This window comes from Echeneis naucrates, chromosome 7 (genome assembly GCF_900963305.1).
Source record: "Echeneis naucrates chromosome 7, fEcheNa1.1, whole genome shotgun sequence".
In the NCBI taxonomy this organism is placed as follows: Eukaryota; Metazoa; Chordata; class Actinopteri; order Carangiformes; family Echeneidae; genus Echeneis; species Echeneis naucrates.
Window position 1 is genome coordinate 15,918,770 of NC_042517.1, and position 26,316 is coordinate 15,945,085.

The 26,316-nt window shown below is 42.1% G+C and overlaps 4 protein-coding genes across 9 annotated transcripts in view; 2 read left to right on the forward strand and 2 right to left on the reverse strand.

The window, feature by feature from the left end:
• Positions 1-6,905: 6,905 nt before the first annotated feature.
• wnt7ab (wingless-type MMTV integration site family, member 7Ab) lies at positions 6,906-14,576 on the reverse strand. Of its 2 annotated transcripts, none has more exons than XM_029506920.1 (4): positions 14,220-14,576; positions 13,480-13,706; positions 10,771-11,042; positions 6,906-8,906 (listed from the first exon to the last, which is right to left on the reverse strand). In XM_029506920.1, exons 1-4 carry the CDS (start codon positions 14,288-14,290, stop codon positions 8,424-8,426), a joined length of 1,053 nt encoding a protein of 350 aa, XP_029362780.1. In that variant the 5' UTR covers positions 14,291-14,576; the 3' UTR covers positions 6,906-8,423. The 2 variants fall into 2 exon arrangements, with proteins under 2 accessions (XP_029362780.1, XP_029362781.1); XM_029506921.1 differs by having other exon boundaries at positions 13,480-13,729.
• Positions 14,577-15,303: 727 nt separating this feature from the next.
• On the forward strand, positions 15,304-19,442 carry fbxw12 (F-box and WD repeat domain containing 12). Its single transcript, XM_029506475.1, has 10 exons — positions 15,304-15,496; positions 15,594-15,631; positions 15,778-15,944; positions 16,042-16,169; positions 16,360-16,566; positions 16,662-16,826; positions 17,001-17,211; positions 17,453-17,634; positions 17,761-17,891; positions 18,052-19,442. Exons 1-10 carry the CDS (start codon positions 15,395-15,397, stop codon positions 18,149-18,151), a joined length of 1,431 nt encoding a protein of 476 aa, XP_029362335.1. The 5' UTR covers positions 15,304-15,394; the 3' UTR covers positions 18,152-19,442.
• ptpdc1b (protein tyrosine phosphatase domain containing 1b) lies at positions 18,499-25,229 on the reverse strand. Its single transcript, XM_029505458.1, has 9 exons — positions 25,142-25,229; positions 21,500-21,665; positions 21,258-21,338; positions 21,042-21,160; positions 20,792-20,929; positions 19,668-20,692; positions 19,093-19,275; positions 18,882-18,992; positions 18,499-18,787 (listed from the first exon to the last, which is right to left on the reverse strand). Exons 1-9 carry the CDS (start codon positions 25,227-25,229, stop codon positions 18,653-18,655), a joined length of 2,046 nt encoding a protein of 681 aa, XP_029361318.1. The 3' UTR covers positions 18,499-18,652.
• Positions 24,901-26,316, forward strand: part of LOC115046032 (protein bicaudal D homolog 2-like) — a 42,847-nt gene continuing 41,431 nt past the window's right edge. For 2 of the 5 annotated variants that reach the window (XM_029506109.1, XM_029506112.1), the window contains exon 1: positions 24,901-25,467. In XM_029506109.1, coding sequence (XP_029361969.1) covers positions 25,228-25,467 — 240 coding nt within the window. In that variant the 5' untranslated portion in view covers positions 24,901-25,227. The remainder of the gene's footprint in view (positions 25,468-26,316) is intronic. The other 3 variants (XM_029506111.1, XM_029506110.1, XM_029506113.1) reach the window with 2 other exon arrangements.

The window sequence follows — 26,316 nt, forward strand, 5'->3', positions numbered from 1 at the left end:
ATAGTGGAATTTTTCCGTTATTGAAAGACACAAATATATCATATGACCGAACACTGACAACTACAGTCTGCTCAGAGAGGGACAGTAGTAGAAAAGGAATTTCCCCCAGGACAGACTCGATGAACTGACGCTGTTGTTGGGGTGCGCAGCAGGTCTGCAGCAGCAGAGGAGGCGGCTGCTCTGAGGTAATGTTTGCCTCTGTCTCTCTTCCAGGTAAACCTGGCATTAGACCACTGATGTATTTCTCACATTCTGTCTCTCTTTTTCCTTTTTTGTTCTATCTCAGAGGAACAGTGCCGCACTTCATGAGTGTCCCATTTCTCATGAGCAGCAAAGGAAACTCCTGTTATATGATCCTGGTCCCTGACCGTAGGGGGCGATTCTCTCTAGTATCACTTGACCATTATTCACTTTCGTGATTATCATTAATGGTTGCATCAGTTGACTGGGAATAAAACAGATAGATGAGGCCCTATCATGTCAACAACACACCAAAAATCACTCATGCTCTATCACATAGCCTGAGGCTTGAGCTTCCTGTAGTGATCTAGTAGTCCCTGTAAGCCCCTGTGTAAATCCATCAGGAAACACTTTTCTCTTTCTTGCTAAATAATTGCGTTTTAGCTGTTTTAGCATGTTCGAGCCCCCGGGTTGTCTACACCTTTTCTTAAAGTGCTATATAACTCCTCAGATATATTGAAGGCATTAATATTGCACAGTTCACTTGTCTGACTCTCAGTGACCTTGTCAAGCTTCTCTGTGCTGCAGCACAGTTGTTTGATGTCTCAATGTGAGGACTTGCTGTCTGCAGCACCAGTCCACCTGTTACAGTCTGATGTGTGGTGTGAACATGTCGCGCTATCCATCATCAGGCTTCCTCATGCTTGAGCTAAACTTGCCATTGTGTTTTTTAATCCACGGGTCACAACTTTAAACACTGCTTGTTCCAGGACTATTCATTCTCTCTGCCACCAAATGTCGTTTCTTAGTGAAATTAGTTCAATGTTAAGAAATAAATGCCAAAACCTTTGCCCATCATATTTGCTTCTGGGATATTTTTCCGTTTGATACATTTTCTTTTACCTTCCTTTGATAGCATTTACTTTTCACCACAGAGAGCCAACATACTTGCATCGAAAATGTCATACAAGAAGCTAATAAACTGGCAGAACAATACAATAAGGTATAAACACTTTGCATGCACGTGCATGACACTCCAAAATACATGTTGAAACAACTGGTTTTGGTCTGAAGTTCCCGTATCAGGTGGTGTCAGATTATTCCTGCTCTGGATGCTTCTCAGGATTTTTTTTTTTTTAAGGATCATAGAATAACTTTCACTGCAGGTTTCTCACAGTCATGGAGTAATAAAATGCAGTCTCAGCGTGCTAGGTTTTTGTGCTGAATAATTTTTATTGAATAGTGGATTTAAAAACACACAAAAAATCCAACTTGAACACTAAACAATTTATGTATCAATTGTAAGGTTTAAAATGAATCCATTACCAGACAGCAAGTGTTTGGGGATCTAAAATATCACAGCTGAATTTTAACTGATTACTGATTAACAGTATGATATAGACATGTTAGCCTTATCTTCAAATTTCACGATGATAAGGAAGAAAAAATCACTCCCAATACTCACCTTTGTGTACATTTCTTCTTCAGGCTCTGATAATATCAGACTGCCTCCGGATGAGGAAAACTTGTCTGACAGTTTTTCTGAGAAAGCACTTATTGGAATGCGTCCTCCTTCTCCCAGTCTGTTTTGCAGGTGTCATCTCAGCAGAAACCATCGTGAGGACGAAGAACCACTTAGACTTCCTGTGAGTTTCTGTCGCAGCAGATACCGCTTTGTTCGGCCCACTCATCCTGTCACTAGACACCTATCTTTTTGAAAAGCAGTGATTTATGATGGAGGTGATCATTGTGGTATCTGTGCCAGCTGACAATGCTCCAGCTGCTTTTGTTCTCTCTTCGGGAGTCGCAGGTGACATCAGATCACAGTTGGATCATGTTTACTATCCTCTGTGTACAACTACAGGAGATACACTTCTTTCCAGCTCTGATTCTGCCTGCCCTCCCCCCCCCCCCTCCCCTGTGTGTCCTACTAACATTACCATCAGTGGATATCAGTCATTTATTTGGCAGCAAGAGAGAGAAAAAAAAAATCTGAAGACTTGTTGCCAGAAGCCCTTCAGGGTCTCTGTCACTGTCTGGCACGGTGTCAGGAGTCACTGCCCATTAGGCAGACTTTCTGGGTTTACTGCACCAAGAGGAGACCCTTGTTAATGAATGGCCAGCCAAAAGAAAATGTCACTTTTATTGCCTGTTTCCACTATTGTAAAGACAACAACAGCATTATAACATTACAATAACCATAAATCAATATACTGTAGGTAATAAAGCCTCTGTAAAATCATTAAAGGCAAGTGAAAGTGAGAATCTCTCCCCCTTCATCACTCTCTTTATCCCGTTTCTCTTTTGTCCTATTCTTTATCTCATTACCATCACTGAAGCCGAGCATCCAGCTGTGTTCCCCTGCCCTACAGAGAAACCTCTGACCCCGCGCTGAACTGCAGGATCATCTACCACTGTCACCAAATGACCTCCACGACTCTGAGGTCATTTGGTGCACATTACCTTCCTGTTTCAATTCTTTTCATTTTTAAAGCGAGTTAGGCACTTCATCTTGATCGTGCATGTATTTGTGGGATCCCAGCCCCCGAATGGAAAAAATGAAATATGCTTAGAGGAAGGAACAGAATGACCTGAGATACCACCTGCCAGACATCTCCACAGAGGCCTTTACCTTGTTTACAGCCAACACTGGCTATTATTTACAGGGAGCCACAGACATAAAACGTCATACAAGTGGTTATTACAGTTCATGACATCAGTGTCATGAACAGTGTGTGCTGTTAACCACATGCAAAGGCCCCTTTGTGACCCACACATACAAACTCTTAATTGTACCGAACACAAATTGCTGCGTGTCGTTACAGAAGGATAATTTACCTTCAAAGACTTTTCTATAATTTCATTTCTGTCCAGCGGCAGGAAATAAAATGAAGATAAGGCAATTGAAAAGGACCGTGGCACTGACTTCAAAACACTTTTGTCACCAGCATTGTGGGATACATATCAAAAGAAGTACTTTCAGGTATCTCTTTACCTCTTTGGGTTGAATGTGAGGGTGTTTCCATATCTTGTCAAAGCATGAGTGGAGAAAGGGAGAAGATTAATGATATAATAGCTCTGACCACACGGTTTAGTTATTTAAACTGGCAGCATCAGTTCAAATTGTTTCATGGCTTTCTGCAATGATACGTTTAGGAGCGTGTCCGGACAGGTTACATGATGCTAGAAGAGAGAATTCATTGCAAGTGCACAGCCAAGAGACAGGAGTTTGGAAGCTATGACACCATCAGTAAAAGTACATGTAGTGAGTGTTTACTTACCAGCAACTTGTTTGTACACCTTTTCTGTTGACAGACTGAGAAATTAGAAATTTAAATGCCGTCGGCATTGATGTGATTGCCTAATATAAGGATGGAAAAAAATTATAGTTGGCTGTGTTTCTAGTTTCATTTCAGTGTTTGAAAATGTGTCTCGATGAAGTGAGCACACAAAAAGGTTGCAGTGGCTAATGAGCCCAGTAGCTTGTCAAACAAACAATCAAATCAAGGAGAGAAGATGTCAGCTTCTCCTTTGCAGGGGGCAATGAAAAGCCGTCAGGTTAAGAATCTGGCCAGCTGACTGTCATGGTGTTGGATGAAGATCTGTGATTATATGCTAAGCGCCTCTGAGTCTTAAAGGGTTGTAGTGAGTTTGGTGTTTTTGTTCAAAACATCCCATGTCAGGACGCCCGAGACGTTGGAGGATTACTGTAAGCTTAGCTCAGGTGACGTCTTCAGTGGAGGAGGGTTGGTGGGAGGGGTGGGTGGTGGGGGCCAGGTATGAGGGCCCTCCATAGCTCTGTTCCAAAGCACTCTAAAAGAAGGGAAAAGTATCATATGGGGTGCTCAGATCATTTGAAGATACACAACGCACCATCAAAGGGAGCTTCTAAGATACTCACTCAAAGTTCTTATTACTCCTTTTCTCACACGCATTACTGTTCCATGATTACATATTTGAAGAGCTTTCAGAAGCAGGTTAAGTGGACTGGTATGTTCATTCAAGTCGTCAAGTCAAGTAAATGGCTCCTTCAAAATACCCCAGAGAGCTGATCCAGCCTGCGTTCTTCCCTTAATGCCCCTGATAATACCTTGAAGCTATTTGACCACTGTGTTTACCTGTAGAATCAGATAGACCATGGGAAGTCAGATACACCCTGTGAGGGCCAAACAGTTGTGGATCTCTCTTGTGGGGAGTGGATATTGTTGACTATCTCTGGCTTCCATCTCTCAGACTCAAACAGCATGGGTTAAGAGAGTGCATGAATGAGCTCTGTGCCCATACAGTATCTCTGGAATCACATAAAGACAACTTTGTGCCGTGCAATTTACTGTGCAGCACTCAGGTGCTTGTGCATGTCTCAACCAGAGGAAAAACAAAAGTATGACTGACATAATCATGTGTCAGAAGATTTATGGTCAGAGAGAGCGAAGGGTAGAGAAAAAACTGGAGAGCACATTTTCGCGCTCCTCCTCCTCCTCCTTCAAATTATTGTCTTTAGCGCTGTCCACTTGTTTGAGTGAAATGTTGGAAGCTGTTGAAACAGAATAGTTGAGACACAGAGAGCGCCGGTTTGACGAAGGCTGTGTATAATGGATGATTTAACATCTCTTTTACTATGAATTTATGAACCATTTCGTCATTCGCTGGTGGCACATTTCCAATCTTTGCAGGATTCCAGAGGAAAAATCAGAACAAAGTTGCAGTCTGTTTCACGCGTAACTTTAATTCTGTGATTAGCTGTCACACATAACAAATGAAGAGGTGAGTCTGCATAAAGTAATCAGATCACTTTGGGCCGCGCAATTGGGTTTTAGTTTCATAACAGGAACTGCAAAGTGTTGAAGTTTGAAAACGTTCTGCAGCATCAGATAGTTTTTGATTTCAGCTATAAATTTGGTCACTAACCAGCCTGACTAATGATAAAACAGTAAGCAGGATGGGTCTTGCTGAGATATTCTTTAAAAGACTCATTGCTGGCTTTGACACTAATTGCCGGCTGGGGCTCACTGCTGAGCTGTCCTGATGTAACAGGACATGAGAGCAGATAGGGAAGCTGTGGCACGCATCCAGCAATAATACAGGGGAGCGAGCCAGACTACCAACCATAAATCTACAGCTCCCACCAATCTCCGTCCTCCACAGGTGATGAGTGTGTGTGTGTGTGTGTGTGTGTGTGTGTGTGTGTGTGTGTGTGTGTGGTGTGTCTGTGTATGTGTGTGTGTGTCTCTTTATGTGTTTATAAACAAAACTCCAAAGGGTAAAGCAAACCCTACTTCAGGGCAACATGGATATTACACCCCTGAACATCTTGGCATGGGCCTGCTCCTGTTTATGGAGCAACACGGCTAAGAGTATAATTAGCATCTCAGTGATCCTGCAGGGTGTCTGACTTAGGCTGCGATATCAAAGAAGGTGGTGTTTTGTGCTTGTGAATCAGTGGAGATGAAGAAGTGACTGTGGCCTTTATGTGATGGTGTTTTGCACCTGACTGGAAAACACAGCAGGTGGATTATTCCACAGCTTTTAAAGAAGTAAATAACAGCCTCGAGGGTCTGATGGCCTAAATATTGGTTATTGACCCACATTTGTCGGGCACCTTTGTTCAGTGTATCCACACAAGCATGTGGTTTTAAAATGTTAGGTTATTACAGGTGAAAATAAATAGTGACACATATGAATGAATGTTTTTGTTTTGTTCATGAGATAATGGGATGTGTGTCTTACAACACAAAACCCTAGTTTAGGTTTAACCAGAGCTTTTGGAGCATCTGTCTTTTCTTATGCGTGACTCTTTTGTATCAATATTATGAAAGCTGAAAGCTTTTGTCAGTCAGAGACAAGCCTCTGCCATTATCCTGTTTCACGCCCTTTCTTCTCTCTTTGCTTTGGACAGATTTTCACCGCCAACGACACGAAATACGGCTAATCTACTGTAATTTATACCTGAATTCTCATGAGTTTAAATTTATTCTGGATGATGTTAAAAATTGGCCTTTTTTTTTTTTTCTCTTTTACAAGGAAAATGCCTGGAAAAGTTGTAAAAAACGGCACAGGTGAAAACTTTATATGCTACATTTGTCAATCCCAGGAGATTATTGGGAGCAGGATTTCGAGTCCTGTCTCCTGACTGCACTTCCAGGCCAATGAGAGAGGAATCTGTAACGACTGTGGGCTTTAGCATCGTTAACATTTCCCTGACACGTCGGCCGGCCTCTCTTGGAGACTGCCCCACATTTTCTTTGCTGCACTGGAGTTGTTGTAGCAACTAGTGGCCCAGGAGTGAATGAAGCAGATGTGCGAGTCATCTATCACCTGACAGCTCCCACTCCCCCAACTGAGCAAGTCATCATCGTGACAGTCTGCCGACCAGTCTCATCAATTACACTGGTACCCTACCATTAGAGCACAAACACGTTTCTCCGTGGACACATTCAACTGCTTCCCAGTCTGCAAGATGGGCCCTCAATTAAGCCTGAATAACTTTCCCCTCTCAAAGAGCGAATCTCTTTCTGTGCCTGAGTCTTGCTCGCATTGTACTTGTAGGGAAAAGCCTTTGAGGGCTGATTTATCTCCATGGCGACCGTATAAAAAATTGCGACTATTTATCTTTTATTTTATGACATTTCACTAGTGAACGGTGATGATGGTGCAAACCAAAACACGGCTGCAATTAACGAAGATTTACCTTCATGCTGAAAATAATGACTCTCAGTTAATTGATTCCTATTTAATGAGCACTTTGGTTAATGCATGGCACAATGTTGAACAACTCCATTATAAGGCTAATTTATGGCATTTAATCTGTTACGAGATATTTCTTGGTCATTTATGAACATTCAAGCACATTTTATGTTTGCAATACTACTGAAATCTAAACACCCCTCACTGTTTTATTTTAACATGAGGCATTTTCATTTGCTACGTCAACATCAGAGTGAGACTTTAGGAATGAAAGAGCAGTAAAGAAATCCGGTCTTGCTACTGTTATTTTGTTCCTGTATTCCATCAGTAGTAGTCATGAAATGCAGTAAACAAAGACTTTTGAACACAAGACACATATGAACAGTTTCTATCACTTACAATATACAACTATGGCAGTGACAGCAGGGCCCCACTTGCATATATCAGCTGTTTTGTGTTTTTTTGTTTTTTTGTTTTTTTCCCTCAAGGGTCTCAAAACAGGTGTCAGAACTTGACAATGAATATGCAAAAGATATAAATAAAACATTCATATAAAAATAGGCTTTTACAAAATATACTCTATTAACCAATATTTACCAAAAGTGGAAAATGTGCCCATGTTTTTGATCAGTGAATAAGTCAAGTTAAGCTTGTTAAATGAGCTTGAAGTGAGCAATGCCATTGAAGACGGTCAGTAGAGCGTATAGCCTTCTACCTCAACAAGTTGGAGTCTCTAGACTAGCAGCAAAAAGAGGGAAGACAAACTCTTGGGAAGGTCAGAAGGTCGGTGTGAGTAGCCTACAGCAGTTTTATCTGGAACAACATTATTCTACACGACGACACTTTATTCCAGGCAGATTCAAATCCAGTGTGTTAACCGTAGACAGGTTTCGGTTGCTTTAATCTACTAAAACCTCCCAACATTTAGTTACTTTTGATCCAAAGTGGACAAAATCAGTAGTTTCTTTTTTAATATAGAATAAATTAATATTAATAATTTCCATTCTCTAAATACAGTATGTTAAATATTCCAAATGGTTGTGTCGTTTCATCTGTGCACAGGGAGTGAAAACTACAGCAGTGTGTTCTGCCCAGCAATCACCTCCACCACAATTAATCTGCATTAGCAAAGTCCAGACAGGTAAGGTGTCAGTAGATGTCCATATAGCTTAAGGTCTTGACATTTCGCCTCGGTGACGAAGAGCGGTCACCGTGTCGCATATGTCACGGTACAGTTTTTCCCTTAATGGTGTTTTGTCTCCACACGCCATCCCGTCAAACACAACAATCCAAGAAGAGCAAAGAGCTTTGTGTGCAAAGGAATCATGACGCCCCATCCTCAGCTTACTGTATACACAGTACAGGAGTTCCTCTTTATGAATTAAAGGACTGCAATGGCAGCCCTTATGTTATGTTTAACAGTTCCAGTTTGTCCATGACAACACCGAGATAAGAACAAACATGCTCCCATACATCATCATAATCGCCTACAAACACATGCGCACACTCACACACGCGCACACACACACACACACACACACACCATCCAATAAATATTTTCACTTGCATGTGTACACCTCTGTCCTTTCACTGCAGGTGTTGCATTTGACGTAGCAGCACCACAGGAATTTGCAGTTACACTGCCAGACACGAGAGTATTGGTGTGTGTTGTATCCCCGGCCGCAGCACATCAAGTCACAGCCGCTGATGTGTTGCATCATAGTCTTGTTACACACTCGGCCCTGCGTCCCCAAACTCCCCGACACAGGGTCTGCCTCACAGTAGTTAGGCGACTTGTCAATGTACACCAGGTCTGTATCCATGGGCTTCCGGTAAGAGTAAGGCTTCTTGATCTTGAGGAATTTAGGGCGCTTGTTGCGGCTGGCTTTCACTGTTTCCACGTGCACGGCATGGGCATACTTCTCCTTGAGAATGTAGCCGAGCTCGCGGAACTTGGGAAGTGTAGTCCAGCAGGTTTTGGTGGTGCAGGAGCCTGAGACGCCATGACATTTACATTCCAGTCGCATGTTCTTCTCCAGGATCTAGGCGCACAAAAACAATTTAGCGATGCAGTAAGAACTAGCAGGCATAAAAACAAACTCTGGTGATGAGTGATTGTTGTACTCTCATGAATGAGAGCCCTACTAAATTATTAGATCCAATTATGTACCTTACTGTAATAATGGTTTTATTTCTTAATCAGGTTTCATTTCTGAAACCTGGTGTATACAACCCTTTGACTTGAAGGCAAGTCACAAATGCGCAACCTACTAACAATGTGACTGACTCCATAATACATTAAATACCACCCCACCGTATAGCAGTGTGATACCATATACACAGAAGCCAAAATAATGTATCAGATTTCAGGCTCTGTGTGTGTAGTTACCACACACAACACACAAATGTCAAGAGCGACTGTACAAAGCGTCGAGTGACTGGGATTACTGCTAAACCCCGAGCTGATGACAATGAGAAGAGCCATTGACTGAAACTGGAATTTTTGTCAGCAACAAGGCCAATTGCAACTTCCCCGTGCAGAAACACTCGGTCTACGACGTACGATATGGTCTTAAACAGTCGGTGGCGAGATATTTATACATCTGTGCTCTTGGCAAGTAAAGTGTAACACTAAAACCCAAATGCAGACATGAGAACAAGGGAACAAGGACCAAAACAACAACTTTTCCGTGGACAAACCACTTCATAAAACCCTTGGCTTCAACTGCCTAATCCATCAGTTGTTCTGTGACCAACACTTGTGACAGCCTTTGTCCTGACGTCGTCGACCAGGGAACTGTGAGCAGCGCTCTTGCTCTGTGTCACTGCTTTTGATTAGCATAAATAAAGGAGAAAGGGAGGGGGGGGGGTAAACTATCAAAACAGAGGGACTATTTATTAGCAGAAAGAATAGGAAAGAGACAAAAGTGTAAGCCCACAAATATGGTCTTTTCCCTGGGAGGCAGTTTAGCCATCCAGATAAGCCAACTTGAATTCATGGTCCTGAAACTCTCACGGAAAATCATCACTCTTAGCACAATTGTGTCTGAGGAGGTTTTTCAGCCACCATGTTGGACGTGTTGGTTTTGAGAATGAGGTGATTTTGGCACAGTTAGATCGGAAGAGGGGATATGAGTTAACTTGGGCAAAGCTGTTTCCTAACTCCAACCTCACTCCAGCCATTGGGCACAATACTTCACTGAATCTCTAACTTCTAGACTTACTGGAGTCTCTGCAACTCTGCAGGGATAATCAAAGAAAGCAATCAAAGGGCTACACACCAAGAAAACATCTTTATTCATCTGTATTTTATAGCCCCCCAAGATCTCATTTGGACAGTATGAACAACAATGTGGTTGAAAGTGTGGTTGGAGATGCAGGTGGCGTGCCGATAACTGCAGTTATCTGTTGTGTTCAGAGGAGTCTTCCAAACAACAGCAGAAACACGCCAAGCAACCAAACAGCAAGCACCCATTAGGTGCGAGCACAGTGCACCTGATGTGGGTTTATGATTTTAGAGAAATTGTGGGTGGGGATTGTTGCAAAGGTAACTGTATACTCTCCCAATGGTGCAAAGCATGGGGGGACTGGGCTAATGCCTTTTTGTACAGTGTCAATCTATTTTCAGAGCAGAGATCTGGGCTGTAATCAAACCCTGCCACTTACCTAGCTCTTAAAAGCAAAGCAAAAAGCAAACCTTTTATTCTACTGCTTGTTTCATCTTGGCCCTTTTGCCCAGGTCTTTGGCAAGGTTCACCCACCCCACAGCATGGCAGAGGCTCAGACCAGCCTGAGACTTCCTCTTGTTCAATATCACATCTAGTCTCCACTTGCCTTACAAGAATCTTCCTCTTTTTTCTTTTTAATTCTGAGAGTCAATGCGTTGAACAAAAACATGTCACCTACCTTACGTCCCACCTCATTGTTATGGAGGTTCATGAGTGTCCTTGCGTTCTGTTTGACCTCACGGGCATCGATGAACACTTTTGAGAAGCCCAGGCCGTAGCTGATGTCTGCCGAGCAGCCTCCCCACTTCCAGCCTTGGTCTTTGCTGTAGAAACCCTGCTTCTCCTTGTCACAGCTACAGTCACTCAGGTTACCCTGTGTGCAGGCCGCAGTGATGGCATGGGCCACCCCTGCTGCAATGATCGCATAGGTGAATGCGGCCTCTTTGCTGCCTGTTGGAGCAGGAGAGGGAAAAAAAGGTGATGAATAAAATGTAGCAAGTACATTTAGAATTTGTGAAGTACGTTGTTTCACCTCCACTTTAAGGGAAATACAGTATGTATGTAAGATGATTTTAAAAAAGGAAAAGGAAATTAATTATTGACAATGTGCTTACATCACTGTCTTACTGACACATCACTCAAAGGCTGCAGTGTTTTGAAACCTGACCTGGAGAGTGTCCTGTTCATGAACCAAAATGGCTGCTTTTGCTATAGTCAACAAAGCAGCATGAATAAGAGGGTTGTCGGGAAGGAAGGGCTATCGATCCGTTCAGAAACTGTCACATTCTGTGTAAACTCATAAGGGAATGACATCTGAATCTTTCGTTATCTCACCCAAGTCCAGCTAACAAATCATTTACACGCACACGGAAATATCGACAAATAAGTAAAGGTTAATCTGACAGGACTCATAGGAATATCCAGAAGCTAAATTCTCCAGTCTGATAATCAGTCAAGGAAAAAACCCAAAGTGTGATACATCTTTTCCAAAGCCGTATATAATGCAAACAAAGCGACGGTTTTTTTCCTGTAATACGTAACTATCCACAATAATATGTGCACATACATAAAAATGAATGACAAGTCCTCATTTTCATGCAAAAAGGAAACTGCTGGCTACAACATCCATCATATCTAGGTGTAAATAAACTCCTTATTTGTTCAAAACAAACATTGACCCTTTGTTGTGTTTCCTCCCGCCAACCAACGCACTATGTAAAGCTGCCCTTGCCATTGAAAACAAACAAAAAAAAAAACTCATATTGCAGCATCAATTATGTGGACGTTTTTCTAGACTCAATGGGCGCCGAGCCAAAAAAGAAGGTGTGTCAGTTCTGACTGCTCCGTTGTTAATTTTTCCCCTGCAGTTCTGAGTGCATGGGTTCACCACAAGAGATGGTATGAATTCTTCATGTCCTTGTAATGAGAGGTGGAAGATATTAAAGGCAGAGTGGACAAAAGCGTGTGTAAGCTGAACCGGGAGTGCCAGTACTCTCTTCTTCTGTCTCGTTTTGTTTCTCTTTTATCTCTCCGTGTGTTGCTTCTTTATATGGATATAATCTCGGACAGGTTAATGCAACTGCTAAGTTCAAGTACAAACTTACTTTAAGCCTGAAAAACTCAATATCGATGCACGTTGCATTCCTTGGATGCATTATGTCAGCTCACTGGTCAGTCCTCCCTTTACTTTAAGAACAATGGCGAGCGACACAGCTCCACTCAGAATGGGCATCAACAATGGCATTCATTTACAACCATTCGCCTTCTACGCTAATCTGATCGGTGAAACCAATCTATTTGGTATGGCTGTCCAAGCCATAGACTTCAACTCCCCTCTTGGAGACACAGACCAAGTCCCTTGATGGTCTAAAACTTCTTATTCACGAAGGAACAGATTGTCCAATAATACTGTTTTCCTTTCAACAGTATGAAAAGATAATCCTTTCTTTCCAATGGCAGCATGCGAGATGGCCCCAAACAGCCGGACCAAGCTATTGACTATTGTGTAAAAGTGGATTTGAATTTTCTTTCTTTATACTTGAATAGGTCTGGTTGACGCAAAAATAATTTTAAATTCTTGTAAGGTTTGTATCTAAATTGTTTTACAAATATAACTCTGGTTATCAAGTCCCTTTCAGTGTGGCTCAATGTGTAACTATACACAATACCCCATTAAGCCTTTCTTCAGCCAAGATTTCCTTATATTGCTTCCTCAACATCTGACTGTCTTTAATCCAATGTATCAATTTTTTAGCAACCAACAAACAAGCGACAAAACTCCAGCCACATTTTGTCGTCATCATGTTCATCCCGTCTTCGTAGGAGGGATTGTTGATTTGGACAAATTTGTTTCTCTGATTTGGTGCTTTCACATCTTGCTTTTCTCCACTGTAACCTATACCCGTGGTAAGAGCCGCAGTCCTTACAGTGGGAGCCACAGCACCCATCTCTGGACTGGATAAAGACCAGTGAAAATGTGTCTCCAGAGGCTCTGTCAGCCTGAAAAGAAAGGCTGCCAACATTCACAAGAGCTTTGTTGCAGAGCTGGCTTCAGAAACCTTTTATAAACGCTCAGAAAGCCCTCCTCAATGAAAAGTCCAGAGCAAAACGAGGCCTGATGTAAATGACACTTGTTCCTTATGTGACGCTTGCATACTAAAGACAGTGATACAAAGAAGATCGTCCTTTATTTCAAGAACAAATCATTGAATTATGTTTTATATAACTAAAATAAAATGCTATATAATTCCAAAGGGTATTTTTACCCCCTTTATCCATTTCTGTATAAATCTTGGAATTCTCTTGAATTTTTTTACAAACCAATTGCTGAGGTGATGGAGGGAAAAATCTAATTGTCAACAAACATTAGTAACAGATAGCAACATACCCACTTTCAACTCTTTTCCGAAGACTGTCCTCTCTCCCAGCGCAGAGCAGTTCCAGCGCCCGTTTTTGAACTGAAACTGACACTCGTTGATGCCCATTTGGGCTCCCTCTCCGATGACGATAATGGCATCGGGGCGACTCTGACAGATAATCCGCTGTCTGGGGGCCAAACCGGGGATCTTGTTACAGATTATGCTCGCACCTAGGGCCACCACCGACGAGAAGCCACTGTGAATGGAAGATGGATAGGACTGAGAAAAAGGAAATCGCAATCTTAACCCCCCGCCACCCCCCCCCCCTCCAATGTTTAATAACCCCTTTTGGAAATGGAAAGTTTTGATCGGATTATAGTTTTTTTTTTTTTTAATTAATAAAATATTCCTTGGTTACCCATATTAGGTTTCACTTAAATAGAGATTTTAAAACGTGCACCATAAAACACATTTTGCATGAAGTTAGCATGCATTAGTGGCAGAGTGTTTTTAAAAGTATGGAAGATAACCATAATAAAGGAAATGCCGTCCAGTGATAAGACCGCAGTTGCCACGAGTCAAAGGGAGATAAGTTGACGCGCTTCACTAAAAGTTTTATTTATCATGAATACAAACAAAGCAGACGAGGGGAACCAATCTGGGTTTTATTTTGAAGGACGGACAGGTAAAGGTTATTGACCGCTAAGAGTTGGGCAGAGAAGAGCGCGACAAGAAAGCCAACGAGAAGGCAAATGTATCCGCAGCTCACCCAATTTTCAAATAGACGATTCCGAGACAAAGTAAAACTCTTAAAATCCAGCGTCGTGTTCTCCGGCTCATTGCGGCCCCGCTCTCAGGCTCATGCACCGATCTGCGGAGTTGATGAGTAACTTGTGAGCGACGCTTCTTCTCCGATCGATCCCAGCCCCAGGTAACTCCAGCGGAACTCCAAAAAGGGCAACGGCAGCAAAAAAAAAAAAAAAAAGCATCAAAAACTAGCACAGCTCGGCGACTCTTCTATGAGGTATCATCCAGACTCGCTTTACTTGGCCATCCTTCTGCGGGCCCTCTTGTCATTGCGGGATGTCACAGGTAACCTGCGGGGTGAGCAAGTGCGGTTATCTCTTTCTCACAGTTCCTCCGGAGCCCGCAGGTCTTGGCTATATATCTGGCTCATCTACGTGGGGCGTGTTCACAGGAGACATGGGGCCCTGCTGAAGAATCCCGCCAGGGCTGAATCTCAACACACACACACACACACACACACACACACACTATGCTATGAATTCACCTTGACTGATTGGGCAGGCTATTTATTTGGCTGAGTTGAATGTTTTCATCAATTTAGAACTTGTGGAGATGTCCCTGTGCTTGCTTCACTTAAGTTATCAATATTTTTACACAAAATTCGCAAAAAAAAAAAAAAAAAAAAAAGATCGTAACAAAATAAAAAAGTACAGAAGTGGATACTCAGCCTAATCGAATCTTTTTTTCTTCTGCTTCTGTTAGATTTTAATTGGACGAATAAAGCCAATTCCCTCGAACAGGAGAATATAAGTATATTCTGCAATTTTTTGCGTGGGTTTATCAACCAGAGGGAAATGAAACATATAAATGCATTTATACAGCTTGACTTTGTTTTATATCCAGGAAGAATGAATCCACTCATCACTTGTATGATGTGGATATGAATGGCTGTGGTGTGCGCCGTCTGCGGTGCGCCTCTGGCCTGGATCAGTGTCGGTCACTCGGGATCGTTTACCTTTTGTTATGGCGACATCTGCTGGTCGAAGTCAGACTTGCCTTGTGACGCGCCTCCCCTTTTTTTGTCCCTTTGGAGTTTCCGTAGCGTGCCCAACATTTTGACAGCTTGTAGCTTGTTGTGCCGTGGTGTCGGTGAGTTATCGGTGATCAGGGTGGGAGATCATTGATGGCGGTGTGAGTATGGACCCCCACCGCCCACAGCAGCTGATCGGTGACTGTCTCATTCATATTTTTACTTTCCTAAACGAGGACGATTTAAACTCTGCCTCTTATGTCTGTAAGGTAAGGAGTGTCCAAATTGCGGAAGTTGCCCAAAAACTGCTTTGAAAAAGTGCCTTTTGTGTCAATTACTTTTGTTGTTGTTGTTGTTGTTTCTCAGGACTGGCGTGAAGCTGCAGAAACACCTTGGTTATGGAGGTGAGCTGTCAGCTCCTTTATTTCTGTCCTCCAGTGCAGAGATGCATTGACTTTGCATAGTAGGGGCTATAATGGTAGATTTGGGCTGTTGACCCCCCCCCAGGTCAAGTCAACGATTGTCACGTCATATTTGTGTTGCTCCTCAGGAGACTGTGTCTGCAGCGCTGGAGCTTTTGTAATCTTGCTGTGTTGAGGGGAGAAGATGTGAATCTGTCATGGAAAGGATACTTCGTGCGAAGGAGCTACTTGGAGATGAAGATGGCAACGGGGCGCTCAGGAGGATACACCTGCAAAAGCCTCAGAGGGCACAAAGGCACACACTCTCTTTCTTTTTACATGCGCACACTTGAAACTCATTAACATGACTCCATCGTTTCGGTCATCCCTGTTTAATGTGTGTCATCCATCAGACCGGGTGGTTGGGCTGGTGTATGTGCAGGGGAGTACATCCTGCCAGCATCCTGACCTGTGGAACAGCAGTGGCACAGTCTGCAGTTCCTCCAGGGACGGGACAGTCCGGGCATGGAATATCAAAAATGTCAGTGCACATCTCACACCATCATGCACCCCGAGAGACTACTACTGCTTTTAAATGAATTCTATGTTGATGGAATTGAATCATATGTAGACTTTGACTTTGACATCCATCCATGGATCATATTCAACAAGGTTGAAGAAGAGAAGAGAAAGTGTTTGTATTCACATCTTTATCACTTTCGCTCTCTCAGGGTGAGCTTCTGTGGTGCAGTCCTGTGCAGAGCCCATTGATGGGGATTGTAAGTGATGAACAGCGTGAAGTTGTGATCACAGCAGACTCCACGGGCCTAATCAAGACCTGGCAGAGCCAGACTGGCCAGGAGCTGGCCTCATTTTCAACGGCATCTCCGCACTGTACATTACTGCAGTACAATATCAACAACAAATGGTTTCTCACTGTAGGTAACGTCAGAATATCCTCTTTTGTTCATTTTGAAGTCATTTCTCTTTGATAAGGAAAGGCACACATGGCTCTCATTTTGTTTACTTCCAGGTTGGGACCAGTCAGGGATCTCTGTGTACACTATCTGAGTCCTCTTTGACTAAAAAGTCCAGCGTAATGGTGTGCGACACCTTTAAAGTCAACATACTCCTAGTTTCACCTGACAAAAAATGGATCACAGCTGGAACCATGGACAACAATGATTTAAGTCCAAAGGTATTTCTTGTTGTGTTTGACAGTCTGGTTCATGTTTGTTTTTCCTGCCCTGCACCTGTTCTCGCATTGCTTTCTTTTACGCCATTACCTACTATCCTAATCGCAGTGGGGCAATAGGAACAATGGAGCATTAATACACATCTAGCTTATTTCTGCTGCTTGCTTTGATCCCAGGTGATTTACACTGAGAGTTTGACCTCTCCGTCTGAGGACGAAGATCCTCTGTCCCAGTCTTTGCCAGTCCCTGGATGCCAGGCTGCTGTCTTCATACCCACCCAGCCTGCCAGACTGGCCATCATCCACCACAAGGATGGCTCACAAAACAAAGCCCTCACTGTCTTTGATGTCAGCATTAAAAAGACTAAGTACAAGTCAGAGATCCAGGGTGAGGACAGAGATATGTCTGGATTGATAAGTAATGCGCATTATATCTGACAGTGAATCTCGTAATAGTTATTTTAAAATTAGTTATTCAGCAGGCGAATCATTCAGTTGGACGCTATTTGCTCAAACTTTCTTTCTAGTGGATCACCAATACTCTATCTACAGTAGAAATGAACATTTCCTTCATTTTAAATATACAAGTTATTTTTTTCTAGACTCATGTATGATTTGTGTTGTAATAGTCCAGCAGGTGGAGTCCTCTCCCTTGCCAATGAACATCAGATCCTCATCCATTCTTCTAGACGCAAAGGGCAGCAATCACTTAGTGCTGGCAGCTGACCAGGAGCTATGGGTTTGTTCTTTGAAAGGAACTGTACTGGCTAGCTTTAAAGAGCATACCATGCCAATCTCCTCCATGTGCTTGGTGAGTTTTTGTCATTTGGATTTTGGAAAATATGCAATTACCTGTTGAAATTCTTTGTTTTGTAGAGTACAGTAAGCCCTCTGTGTGTCTGAAAAGACTTTTTTGTATGTGTTATCACATTGACAGGATAGCTTTCGTGTGGTGACAGCATCTCAGGACCTCTCCTTACGAGTACTGACATGGAAAAATGACAAAGGCAATGGAGCGACTCTAGAAAGCAGATACCACTTAATTGGAGGCTCTCACACAATGTCCAGGTACTATACTCTGTGCCATATTACTGTATATCTGCTACATTTGGGTATTATCTATGAATGTGATGTTGCATCAATATATCCTGATAATTGCACAATTTCTTGTGCTTTCTTTTCATTTTCCATTTAATTGTGGCTCAATGCTTTGTGTATGATGTTCCAGCGGGTTCACACACGTTGCCTGTGACTACACCAGCATTGTGGCCTCAGTAGAAGGGAAAGATGGGAAAGACGTCTTAAAAGCTTATTTTTTCACCTCCTGATCATCTTTGGCCCACAGAAAAGTACCCGCAGTGAGTTTACAAAACCCACTGGAAGGAGGAACAACTGCTTTTATTATCAAGTGTCACATACTGCGTACCCACATTATGATGATTTGTATATACAGAAAATGTACATGTAAACTTCATGAGAAGCTTTATTACATTATGGGAAAGGCATTGATAATCTGTGTGATACAACATGCTTGTTGAGGAAGTATTTTGTAGCTATACCCTTGGTGCTGAGGTATTAATGTAACCAGACTTAAGGCGTAGCTTATTGCAATTAAATATTCCGATATTCTGTTCTTTGTTAGAGCACTACTTAGGTAAAATAATACATATGCAAGTTAGTTGTCTATCTGTGAAAATAAACTACATCCAATAAATGTTTAGCCAACATTGACTATTTAGTTGTTAAATTGTCAGAAGGCACAGAGGCATCCTTTCTCCTCCATGGTGTTCATACAGAGCACCACACATACAGTACATGACTCAGTGGTCCTATGGTAAAGAGAAAGGAGACAATGGACTATCATCTGCTTCAATGGCAATGCATCTCATGTGTTCAAGGATGCACCGTAGCACTGAAGTCAATGACTCATAGAGTTTGCTCCCATCTTCTGAGTTATTTTCCATCTGTTCAGAAGCAAAAATTCTTAATTTCTTGGAACAAAAATCAATAAAGAGGGAATTAATTGTTGAACTAAATATAATGAGATGTTTTTCTTACCCAGGTGAAAGCCTTGATAGTGCGATTCAGAAATGTATTTTCAACCTCTTCTGGTATCCTCAGCATATGAGCCATACAATTTAATATGCAGGTTAATGTTTCCTTAGGAGCCTGAAAAAAGGTAATTTGGTTTATTTTCTTTTTTTTTTTTTTTTTTCATTGTAGAATTAAAGTTGTTTCAAATGTGAATCAGTACATAACAGCCTCTGACCTTGTCAAGTGTGTTGAGAACAGTTTGAGCATCAGTGTTGTCGGGGTTCAGGGCTTTGGCATCCTGAATGGAGATGACTGGCTCTTTCAGCTGCTCTAACCATGTCCACATAAGTCCACTGAGGATGAAGGGATCCCGCTCCATACACAGCCTTTCCCATGCACCACCTTGGTTCAGCTCTGCCTGCAGACATTCGGTCATTTTAGTCTCCATGTGACACAGGCAACTTGTTCTTTGTCATTACAGCATGTTATGGACATGGGTGTCTTTGTATACCATGTACTAGCAACTGTATGGTTCCATATAGTGTTGGTTAGTGGCTCATTGCTCTTGTAATTAAAAAAGATGATTTTGTTGTGTGCCATATAGGAAAAAAGTAAAAATGTCATATCATTGAGTTGATTGCAGCTTTTGGTTTTACTTGCGACTTTGTTTTGGTGATATTATGACATTTTAGCATAAAATCATTTTATGTAATGGACAGATTTTAAGCAATCCATAACTTTCCATGCATTCCGACACATATGGTCTCAATTTCATTTTCTACCACCACACCACTAGTTTGGGTTAGTTACCTGCCAGGTTAGGACTTTTATCTTGTGCTCCTCCTCTCCATCAAGAAAAAGGTCCAGTGCTAGTGCTTGTGCCACGAGGAATCTCCTTGCACCCAGGGATAACTCTGACTGCAGGGTGATAAAGGGAACCTCTGACTTCTCCGAATGATCCTCAGTTTGATCTTTAGACTTCAATGCATTCATTTCTAACTCCTCCCTCTGCTCTGCCTTCCATCTGGACAATATGCTGCCCTTTTTGGAAAAGTCATTATTCCCCGCTGACTCACTACGTTGGATGGTTTTCCGCTTTACTTTCTTCAGCAAAATAGATCCATCTTTCTGGTTTTCCTCATTCTTGATTTTCCACAGAGAGCCTGTCGAGCTGTGCGAGACATCAGACACATTGCTATTTGAACTGTGACGCTGGTGTCCATTGATTGACTCAGAGGGAGAAATTGTCATTTCAACATTACTTTGAGACAGGGATCCAAGAGGCTGTGTGAGGAGATTCAGCTGTGAGCCTAATCGTCTCAAATCGGACTCACTGTAGCTCAGACTTTTGCGGTGGTAGAAGATGGGTGGTTCATTGAAATGTCTTGGTAAGGTGGGTGTGCCTGGTAAGCGGGGCTCTGTTGTGAACAATTCAGGGCCCATCCTTTCAATGACACTGAGAGTCATCTCTATGTCTTGAATATCAGGGGCTTCCAGAATGTCCTCCTCGATCACCTGTCGGTTCACTGCAATGTCCAACAGCAGCCTGGACACAAGCTGCACAATCTTTGGCAAGTACTTCAGCTCCCTCCTTTCATTGCCATGCAGAATGTGTCTCTGGCGGTTCAGAAACTGCGAAAGTGTTACTGGGTTGAATCGAGGTTCAGCACAGGAAAACACACTCCTCAAGGGGGCAAGAAACTGGGCAAACTCTCTTACACAACGCAGCTGTCCTCGAGTTTGGATGGAACCAGGGCGTTTCGCACGCACATATACAATAGCCTGATTAGCTGTCATCTTTGTAGCGTAGGCCAAAAAACACGCCAGCAGCACACCTGGACAGACGAACAGAATAAATCCTTCATTGTACGACAGTTTGCAAAAAGCCTGATAAGTCTGAAGGTCTCGATGCACTTTTTTTTTTTTAGTTTTACCTGTTCTGCCAAGGCCAGCGTGACAGTGGACTGCTATCTTTCCCTCCTGTACAGCGAAAGCCATGACCTTCACCATGTCTAGCACAGTGGTGAGATTAGCCACGCCATAGTCACTCCAGCCAAAATTATAGAAATAAACTGAAATGGTAAGTAAGTTTTGGTTACACTTGTGCAGCATTAGCACATCATAAAACACAAGAATAATGCCAACAGATACAATGGGACCTTAATTATTGCATATGGTCCTTACTGTTGTTTTCCATGAAGACCTCTGGGCGGTATGAGAAGCCACTCTGCGGCTCCAGAGGGTTTCCACAGCTGGCATGTTCGCCAGGTATCTGAAGGTTAATTACTGTTTTAATACCAGCCCTTGACGCAAGCACATACACAAAGAGAGAGAAATACACTTAGTCATTGTTCATAGTCAGAAAGCAAGCTGCTAAGATTTTCTAAAAGTCATTTATACCTTCGGAATTGGTCAATAATATTGTATTCTTCAATTATTTGTGTAGAGGGTCTGGACATAGCGAGGAGATGATCTGTAACCCTAAAATAACAGAAAAAAAATGTGCTAGGATGTAAGGGGTATAATGATTTTTTTGTCTAATACACATAGCTTCTGAATTGTAAAACAAACAAACAAAAAAACTACCACTGTTATATTCTGTTGCACTATCGCAACTACAGAAGAAAAAGAAACAGGTATACCAGGATGAATAGAGGCCTTTTATAGCCTGTTTGTCATCACTCCAATAACCCGGGTTGTCATATTTGCAGGCTTGACCTCCACAGCCAATCGAGCATTGCATATGTCCAGGGATGACATGACGTATAGCTTCTCCTACGATTGTGTACTTTGCCTTGGGAGCTCTGACTGTTATTGTTATTGCAGGAAGAAAAGGAAAAAAATCCAGTGTTACACAAATACCTTTTAGTAATGGATTATTGTTTTGTTTTTGTTTTTTTAACAGCATAAACATCTAAAAACTACTTAAATCTTATGTGGCGTTTCAAATGCTTCGCAAAAGTAGTCAACAGAAAGACTCCATCAAATGTGGGCTGGTGTGCAACACCTAAATAATTAAGATCATCAGTGGTGAGTGCTCACTTAGAGGTGTCTAATCCTTGTCTGGCATTGCAAGTGTGTCATCAGGGCATCAGAGTAAAAATAGTTATTCTAATGGCACATTTGAAATCCATTTTAACATTGCATTTTGGTGAAATGTAAACCTGCAAATTTTGTTGTAGCTAACCAACTACTGACCAATAACCGTGAACAGATACAATTTTACTGATCTGACCTCATCAGTCTTACTTACGGTATTCCATCAGAGTTCCACCTCTCGTGTTTGAATGGAGTGCCATATGAAGAGTCACTCACACTGACAACCACAGTCATAGCACAGCCTGGACACACATATTTGCCTTATTAGACCATTTTATACTTTCTGGAAACAAACAGTGCAGATTCACTTTATGTCTGGAACACATTGGTGTACAGCCTGTATCTAAATCTGGAAAATGTCATTCATTAATAACCTTTTTTTTTTGCATTAAATTTTAGTTTTTTAGAGTAAAAAAAATATATTAAACATCATGACTAATTTCTTTACTACATTACAAGACAAGTCAGCAAGAACCATTTACAAATATGCAGCTTGATCCTGGATCAACATCATTAGTCATATTGTTTCAAATGTAAGGCAGACATAATCTATTTTAAATGATTGGGTATATGCTTTTCTTAACTGCTAACTTTTACTTTTGTAAATCATCACAGAACTAGATTCAGGGTCATATTTCATATACAAAATAGTCAACAATGAATTAGGTATTAAAGGAAGAAATAGAGCCAATCTCTCAATTAATATGTAATCAAATGTATTTTTAATTTTCAAAGAGTACTTACCTGTATTAAGTGAGATGAGATGCTTGTGACCACAATCTCAGAACACAAATGGTTTTGAATTGCAATCGCCAACATTTCTGACATCAACCTCAACTGCTGGGATGTTGTCTTTCCCTCTCAAGCTCTGTGGAAAGTCAATCCGTGGCCTCGCTTGATTTGATTCATTACAGATTATCTCTGTGTAGCCGGGTGGGGCAGCGCAAGTATCCTGTGTGCTCCTTTGTGGAAAGCCGTTGATCTCTACAGGATGATGAACCAAGTATGGGATTAAATTAACATTGAGAATGTGTGGAAAAGTTGCAGGGATGGTATCCTTTTTAACTGTTTCCATGCACAGGTTCGTTCCCTCTCTAGCCTGGGGGTGGGAGTGTAGTGCTATTCTTGACTTCTCCTGGATTAGACTACTAATCTTATTATTGCCTTAGTATAAAATGGAGGACCCACTCCTCAACAAAAAGATGCAAAAACAGATTAAACTATAGAAGCATCGTGTGGCAATTTTGCTGAACTGATTGGAGATATTATTATCAGCAATATATTTTGTTTATTGATGCCAATACTGTATATTAACCTGAACAGATTCTCTCTGTGATTCCTTCTATTTACGCCTATTGTTGTGACTAACTACAAACTAATTTGAGATTTCTTTTCACAAGAGGACACAGAAAAAGTGTGAATCACTTCTTCACTCCACTGCTCTGGTGCTACAAATAGTGGGACCTAAGTGACAAAGCAAGCAGATAAAATTTGATTGGCTTACCATGTACCTTGCTAAAGCTGGAGAGGTTTAGGTTACAAGGGAGAGAACAGTTTATAATGTGCAGTGTTCTGAGAGCCAATAATCCCAAAGTAATGCCGTGTACCTTTTTAGGCATCAAAAACAGGGTCTGGGAAAATTGCAGGCAGGATTACAATCGAAATTGTTTTGGATAGCTTTCTGTCAGTGTTCATTATAATATGGACAGATGCTTGGCTGTCAGGCTGTATTACTGTCTTGCTTTAAATTAGGCAATATTTTGCTATGCAGATTCTGGGACATAAATCTTAATACTCTAGTCTTTGAGAAAAGTGACGACAGATTACAAATAGCCTATTAACTTAGGTAATTAACTGTGAAGCTTCTTACAAGAGTAACAGAAGACCTGAGACATGTGGTGTATGTAAGATAAGAAAAGACTCAGAGTAAATCACAGGCATGTGATTTCAAGGCATATCTTACCAGTCTTCCTGTAACAAGCGTAGGACGAGAAATGAGACTGTCAGATGGTCTGAACAAGAGGAAAGGTGACAGTGTTAAACAGTAAGACAGCAAAGTAACAATGAATAAACAAGTTATTTACTTCAAACTGTAGTTCTGATGTGGTTCTGACAGTGTTCATAAGAATGAGAGGATAGTTTGTGACTGTAGACAAATAGGAAACTTTATTTCCTGCAAAAAAAAGAAAAAAGTTGACATTCTTTTTATATATTTTTATACATAGAGGAAGTATATTTTTGAAGCATTTTCTAAAATTATTCAGTTTTATACATACAGAGAATAAACTCTTAAATCGGGTAATAGTGACTTAAGATAAAAAATACATTTTGTAGATGCTACTGGTTCACACGTGTCTGTACTTATCCGAACAGATGAATTCGTGTATTTATCCGACAGATGGCAGCAGATATACAAGTAGCTGCTGTTTCAGCGCCGCCGTAAATCTCTATGACAACAAACTCTGCTAGCCGGAGAGTGATTTCCGTGCTCCACATAGGCAAGTGAACAGAGCCTAGAGGGAAATGTAGTTCTATTCATGGCATTCGTAGGCCACCGCCCACGGCCGCTTGTACTGCAAATACTACATTTCCCAGAAGGAACTGTAGTCCGTAGGCGCGGCCCCCATCTGGTTGCGTAGGCGTAAACGGACAGTTCAGCTGTTTGAAACAAGCCGGTGTCCAGCGCACGAAAATACCGGAAAGGACGCGAATCCGTTTTCAAATTAAAAGGCACCCATGTAGATACTTTTGGAAAACAGCAATGCATTTTTGAAGCTCTATGTGTCCACCCTTAAAATATATAATGTTATTATTTCAATATTCAAATAATACAGAGTATATCAGCACAATTGCATTGGTCCGTGCCTATTTATTTCGACAAGCGTTTTACTTTGAAGGTGAGAAACAGAACTTGTATTTCCTGTGTCTGGTCTTGGCAGCTGGGACTCCTGCTCCGGAGCTGAAGCTCCAAAAAGCCGGGGGAGAGGAGAAAGAAACGCAGGACCTCAGCGATGGAGCATTAATACGAAACAACAAGGAGCTCCCCCGTCGGATAAAAAAAAAAAAAAGACAAACAGTCCTCTACATGACCAAAGAAGCGGGACCGGCTACAAGAAACGCAAGCGCAACAATCATGCAATTTAAATACAGACGAATTTGAGCAACCGCTTCTTCTTCAAGGTTACACCGCTTGAAGACGCCCGGCATCTCCCTCATCCTCCTGTCGTAGATCAGCTGGCGTCTCGTTGGTTGGTCGTCACCGGTACCGACCATGTCCGTGGAAGAGCAGGGATACCCCGACGCGATGCTGCTGCTGGAGGCCCGGCCGGAGTGGATGCGGACCGAGATCGAGCGTCTCTCCCGGGAGCTGAGCGAGACCACGAACGAGAAGATCCAGGCGGCGGAGTACGGGCTGGTGGTGCTGGAGGAGAAACAGCAGCTCAAACAGCAGTACGATGACCTGGAGATCGAGTACGAGGCCGTGAGGCAGGAGCTCGACCAGCTGAAGGAGGTAGGCAATGTTTTAGAAATGATTTCTGTCATCCAGGATTTATAGGCCCCTACACATCAACTCTTACGCCATAAACCTCACGTGCATTCCTGGGGTGTATATATTAGAGATGATAGCTAGGTCATTGCCCATGTCATTTTTATTGTATTTGTATGCCTTTTCCACTACAATATCACAGACAGGCTCCTGGGTTTCTGGGACATTTGACAGGCACCAGCCAAAAAACGGCTCTCTGCCTCTTATCCTGCAAGGTCAAAGCTGCAGTGTGAGGATGGGATGCTGAGCCACCATCTCACCCCACCCCGTCTTTGCGCACGGTATCCCCACATTGCCACTGCCTCCTTTAATTATTTATACGACTCTTCTGGCCCTTGCCTTTAAGACCTTCCTGTGTGACTTACAGCTAGTTTATGCCTGGTGTGTTTCCACCCCCACCTCTGTAATGTCTCAGTCACTTGCAGACATGTTAACTGTACAGTTGTGGCCTTTGTTAGTGATCTGCTGTACTTTACTGTGCCTGGTTGTAAAAAAAAGCAGCCTAAGTAATTCACTGGTAAACTGCTTATTTATTTTGTTGTTGTTGTTCGCTTTCTCAAGTATATTTGGACTTAAAGGTGATACTAAAATGTCATGCTTACTTTAAAAATAACACTTGTACAACACTTGTACAGCCCAGTTAGGACCTCATCTGTGAACAAGAATTACTAGTTTATTTGAAAGGGGCGGGAGTAAGTTTGAATATTTGAAACTTCCCGCTCAGAAAAGAGAGGGATGAACAACTTGCAGAGGAAAGCAGACGTGTTATGACCCTGTGGGAATGGAAAGAATGTAGAGAGTGACGGTTCAAGC

What these genes read in the sequence shown, in the direction of transcription:
- ptpdc1b (XM_029505458.1), bottom strand. Translation starts at nt 25,229, where the DNA reads ATGGTCGGTACCGGTGACGACCAACCAACGAGACGCCAGCTGATCTAC. An exon ending in GCCGGGCGTCTTCAAGCGGT is followed by an intron (nt 21,666 to 25,141) that starts GTAACCTTGAAG and finishes TAACAATAACAG; the next exon opens with TCAGAGCTCCCAAGGCAAAG. An exon ending in AAAGGCCTCTATTCATCCTG is followed by an intron (nt 21,339 to 21,499) that starts GTATACCTGTTT and finishes CTGTTATTTTAG; the next exon opens with GGTTACAGATCATCTCCTCG.
- wnt7ab (XM_029506920.1), bottom strand. Translation starts at nt 14,290, where the DNA reads ATGAGCCGGAGAACACGACGCTGGATTTTAAGAGTTTTACTTTGTCTC. An exon ending in CGGAAAAGAGTTGAAAGTGG is followed by an intron (nt 11,043 to 13,479) that starts GTATGTTGCTAT and finishes CTGCTCCAACAG; the next exon opens with GCAGCAAAGAGGCCGCATTC. An exon ending in ACAATGAGGTGGGACGTAAG is followed by an intron (nt 8,907 to 10,770) that starts GTAGGTGACATG and finishes TTGTGCGCCTAG; the next exon opens with ATCCTGGAGAAGAACATGCG.
- fbxw12 (XM_029506475.1), top strand. Translation starts at nt 15,395, where the DNA reads ATGGACCCCCACCGCCCACAGCAGCTGATCGGTGACTGTCTCATTCAT. An exon ending in ACAATGATTTAAGTCCAAAG is followed by an intron (nt 16,827 to 17,000) that starts GTATTTCTTGTT and finishes CTTTGATCCCAG; the next exon opens with GTGATTTACACTGAGAGTTT. An exon ending in GGCTCTCACACAATGTCCAG is followed by an intron (nt 17,892 to 18,051) that starts GTACTATACTCT and finishes ATGATGTTCCAG; the next exon opens with CGGGTTCACACACGTTGCCT.